At 41.7% G+C, this 5,002-nt stretch overlaps 1 protein-coding gene across 1 annotated transcript; it reads right to left on the bottom strand.

Moving 5' to 3' along the window:
* Positions 1-415: 415 nt before the first annotated feature.
* LOC103465379 (G-protein coupled receptor 84-like) lies at positions 416-4,745 on the bottom strand. Its single transcript, XM_008410137.1, has 2 exons — positions 4,704-4,745; positions 416-1,592 (listed from the first exon to the last, which is right to left on the bottom strand). The coding sequence occupies exon 2, from the start codon at positions 1,583-1,585 to the stop codon at positions 461-463; it is 1,125 nt and encodes a 374-aa protein (XP_008408359.1). The 5' UTR covers positions 1,586-1,592; positions 4,704-4,745; the 3' UTR covers positions 416-460.
* Positions 4,746-5,002: the final 257 nt, after the last annotated feature.

The raw sequence follows: 5,002 nt of genomic DNA, 5'->3' as shown, positions 1-5,002 counted from the left end.
AATTAATATGGAGGACTGTATGGCAAGAATAAACAGACACTATAAAAGGTAAAATAATATTGTTGAAGTACCACAGGTTTGTTGAGACCATATCTAATACTGAGAATAAATATATCCTACAGGCCATAACAGTAAATTAGTCAGCGCAAAGTAGCCTACAAATTCTTTGGTGGGGGGCGGTGAAGGACCTGGATAAAGGCTTGGGGGTCGCTGGCCCCAAAAAGGTTGAGAAACACTGATCTATATCGACAATTACTGACATCGACTTCATGATAAGTTTTTTCAGTCATGTAGTCCAGTCCTAATAAACACAATAAAAAGTCAATGCTGGTAGCTTTCAGGAAATGTTTTCCCTGAGAGACCCAGAGAAGACATAAAACAAGGAAGCCTGAAATGGACACTATGGACTCGTGGATCAGTCAAAGTAGGTTTTATGAAATCAGACTTTGTAGGTTTGGCGCTAGCTGCAGAGGCGGATGAAAGGAGCAGCAGCTCGGCTGAGCAACTCGCTGTAGGCCTGCCGAAACTGTCTGTTCAGGACCGCGTACAGAATAGGGTTAATGAAGGTGTTGAGCCATGTGAGGTTGACAAAGAACATCTGCAACACCTGCGGGGCTTGGTTTCCTTTGTCCGCTATGTTTAGTAGCAAATATGGGACAAAGGAGCACACAAAGCAGAGAAACACAGCAAAACACATGCGGGTCACACGGTCAAATTCGTTATAATCTGGAATCGAAGACTCCGACTGTCGCACAGCTGAGCTCCGAGGTGGGAGGATAGCCATTTCGTTACCATGTGTGCTTTGGTCCAGTTCTGCTTGGCTGTAAATCTCTGAGCTATATGTCTTCCATACACCACTTCCCACTCCATTATTGTCCGTCCCCAGAGCTGAAGTAGTAGATTTCTTCCTAGCACAGCTTATACTCAGCCTGTGGCGGAGCAGAGCTTTTGATGCACGCCTGACTTTTCTGTAGATGAGCAGGTAGAAGACTCCAATACATCCTAGACCGATGACGAAATAGATGAAAAGTATGATGGCGGAGTAGGGACGGGCTTTGATACGATGGAAGCTGCAGGAGCACAGCTGAGGCACAAACATGTAAACAGACCAGAGTGGGGCGAAGCTGGCCAGACCCAGACCCCAAGTTGAGACCACGAGTAAAGTAAGTCCAAAGTTGGTAAACACGCGGTTGAAAACTGCACTTTTTGCAATCAGGAGGTATCGGCTCACTGCCACCAGGCAGAGGGTGATGATGGAAACGCCGTTGGTGAGGAAGACGAGTAACGCAAAGATTTGGCACCAGRCCYGAYCARTACGCCATCTRAGGTGCAGGTARGWGTCTACASASATGGGCTGCAGGATGGTGCAGWAGARAAGSTCAGCCACYGCCAGGTTAACGATGAGCACGTTGAAGCGAGTCTGGAGACGGGAGTCCAGGGCGAAGGCCAGGATGGTCATCAGGTTCCCCACAGTTCCAGCGATGATCACAAAACATCCCCACACCACAGCAAAGTACCGGTACTCCACCACCGAGGAGCTGTAGCAGGAGAAGTTACTGTCCTCCATTTGGTTTGTGTAGTTCATGTTTATGCTGTGAAAATAATAAAGAAATTGGTTTCCTTTAGCTGATTTCATAGCAGGTAACCAGTTTGAACAAATTTTCAAAAATGTCACTCTCTAAAATTGCTTATTTGGTGGAACCGAACCCCAAAAGACCAGTGCGGTCTGGTCTACAATCCTTTGTAGAGCTGGCTCTACAAAGGATTCACTCAGGGGAGCTGAATACGAAAGAATGCAACATTTTGTTTCAGATTTATATCTGTAATAACGTTGAAAACCATGCAGCATTTGCCTTCTCCTTTAAAACTATTCACTGTTTTCACTTAGGACCTGAATAGAACTCAACATTCTAGGTTGTTACTCAGCAAAATGTGAATACATTGTCCATCCATTTTCTATACACCCTTGTCCCAAGTGGGGTCGGGAGGTGCTGGTGCCTATCTCCAGCTCACGGGCTGGAACACAGAGACACACAGGACAAACACACACACTCACACCTAGGGACAATTTGGAAAGGCCAATCAATCTGACAGTCATGGTTTTGGACTGTAGGAGGAAGCTGGAGTACCGGAGAGAACCCACACATGCACAGGGGGAACATGCAAACTCCATGCAGAAAGACCCCGGGCTGGGAATCGAACCCAGAACCTTCTTGCTGCAAGGCAACAGCTCTACCAACTGTGCAGCCAGTGAATACATTGTAAGTATTCTTAAAAACTCCAACGTAAGGAGTCCAGGAGTCTTCCATGAAATCACTTGCTGTTCATGTTGTGGATGAATCAAAGTCTAGACACCATAATTTAATTCTGACAGCTTGTTTTTTTTTGTTTTCAATAACTGTTATAATTAAACTCTGATGTCAAAAAGGCTTTTAAACTCTTGTCATGGAATAAATTAGCAAAGACCCAACATTTGTAAATGTTTCCATTTTGTCTGAAGTAGACCGTCACACATAAACTTGGTAAGTCCAACTCAGCTACTTCACAATGCAGAAGTGACCCAACAAGAGGAAATGATTAAAGGGTTTTTTTCACTTCAACTCTAAATTTAGGATGAGATCAAAAATTCCCAACAATATACATGTATATATAGTTCAGAGAAGATTTTAAAATGTGCCTTCAAATCCGAGGCCATGGTCTTGAGCCGAAAAAGGGTTGAGTGCCTTCTCCGGGTCAGGGGGGTCGTCCTGCCBCAAGTGGAGGAGTTTAAGTATCTCGGGATCTTGTTCATGAATGAGAGAAGCAGGGAGCGGGAGATCGACAAGCGGATTGGGGCAGCGTGTGCCATGAAGCGGGAGGATTTGGTGAAGAGAGAGCTGAGTCAAAAAGCGAAGCTCTCGATTTACYGGTCGATCTACGTTCCCACCCTCATCTATGGTCATGAGCTTTGGGTCATGACTGAAAGAACGAGATCACTGATACAAGTGGCCAAAGTGGGTTTCCTCCACAGCGTGTCTGGGCTCTCCCTTAGAGATAGAGTGAGAAGCTCGGTCATCCAGGAGGGACTCAGAGTAGAGCCGCTGCTCCTCCACATCAAGATGAGCCAGTTGAGGCTCGGGCATCTGGTCAGGATGCCTCCTGGACGCCTCCTTGGTGAGGAGTTCATGTCCCACCAGGAGGAGGCCCCGGGGAAGACCCAGGACACGCTGGAGGGACTAAGTGTCTCGGCTGGTTTGTGAACACCTTGGGATTTCCCTGGAGGAGCTGGAAGAAGTGGCTGGGGAGAGGGAAGWCTGGGCCTCCCTTCTGAAGCTGCTGACCAAGCAAACGGATCCCGGATGAAGCGGCAGAAAATGKATGGATGGATTAAAATATAATTTCTTTGTGTATTACCCTGTAGCCTATAATACTAGAAAATAATAATATTAGATATTTGATCAAACCTTACTGATTTACAGTCTCTAAACAAATAAATGTATACAGAAACTAGGATTGTTAAACTGGAAATTATATTAATAAAACACTTAAAGTCCATACAAGTCAAAATACCAAGCCTGTTTTATTTAGCACAGAAAAGTGAGGAGTGATGATTATTCAAGGGAAAAWGAGACACAATCAGAGACTTTAAAATAATCAGACCAGCATGAATACAAATTATAATACTAAGGACAAGATCTCAAAACTACGGTAAAATAAAATCTGAAGTACATGTTTTTTGTTTTCAATGAGTATCAAATAATTGTTATAATTAAACCCAAAATACTTTACTTTACAGGTCAAAGAGCACAAATTTATATCAAATGGAGACCAAACAGGTGAAATCTGATTGTACACATTTCAGGTTTWGACTAGTTATTATAAAGTACTTGGCCTTCCTGTTTCTGTCACTGTGTGATTAACACAGACCTTCCTGTAAAGACATGGGTCAAAAATAAAAATAGACAACAAAGCAAAAGTAGAGCCAAGCTGAAGTTCATAGTTACCACAATGGCTGCAAACTAGACAACATTTTATTAAGTTCAACGCTAAACACAGTTAAACATGTAAACACCTTGTAAAACTGGAGCTGCTGGACATAGAATGAAATGAAACCAGTTTCATCCAGTCTGACAGGAAACCTGTGTGCCTTGTTCAMATCATGGTTTTATAAAGTCATAGAAATGATTCACAATGACGATCAAATCAAACTTTATACTGTTCTGATGCTCGCCACCTTGTGGTGGTTTAACTGTACAACCACAAAACCCCTACCAGCTTACTGTTCTGTTAAGACTTTTTGAAAATTATATGTCATTAAATGCGTTTGTGCATAATATGAAGAGATTTATTAAAAACTTACCTTCTGTGTTTTCAGTGTTACGTTAGTTCCCTGATTTTTTTATTTTTATTTGAATTATCTCCTNACATGTAAACACCTTGTAAAACTGGAGCTGCTGGACATAGAATGAAATGAAACCAGTTTCATCCAGTCTGACAGGAAACCTGTGTGCCTTGTTCAAATCATGGTTTTATAAAGTCATAGAAATGATTCACAATGACGATCAAATCAAACTTTATACTGTTCTGATGCTCGCCACCTTGTGGTGGTTTAACTGTACAACCACAAAACCCCTACCAGCTTACTGTTCTGTTAAGACTTTTTGAAAATTATATGTCATTAAATGCGTTTGTGCATAATATGAAGAGATTTATTAAAAACTTACCTTCTGTGTTTTCAGTGTTACGTTAGTTCCCTGATTTTTTTATTTTTATTTGAATTATCTCCTAACAGTTCTGTACAAAGGTTTTTGCTCCATCCCAGAGTTCTGTATTTTTTAAAATTTTATTTATTTTTGTTCTTTGCATCTTTAACTTATAGTCTGTACACCATAATAGATATTTAATTTCTTACATATTTTTCCAACTGATTATCTGCTAGTTGCAAATACTACTGTGTGCTGAAATACTGTCAGAACCAATAACACATTTTTTTATTATTTCATTTTTTTTCTATCCACTGTAG

Source organism: Poecilia reticulata, linkage group LG5 (genome assembly GCF_000633615.1).
Source record: "Poecilia reticulata strain Guanapo linkage group LG5, Guppy_female_1.0+MT, whole genome shotgun sequence".
In the NCBI taxonomy this organism is placed as follows: Eukaryota; Metazoa; Chordata; class Actinopteri; order Cyprinodontiformes; family Poeciliidae; genus Poecilia; species Poecilia reticulata.
The sequence above is the reverse complement of the archived record's forward strand: the minus strand, read 5'-3'. Positions and strand labels throughout refer to the sequence as shown.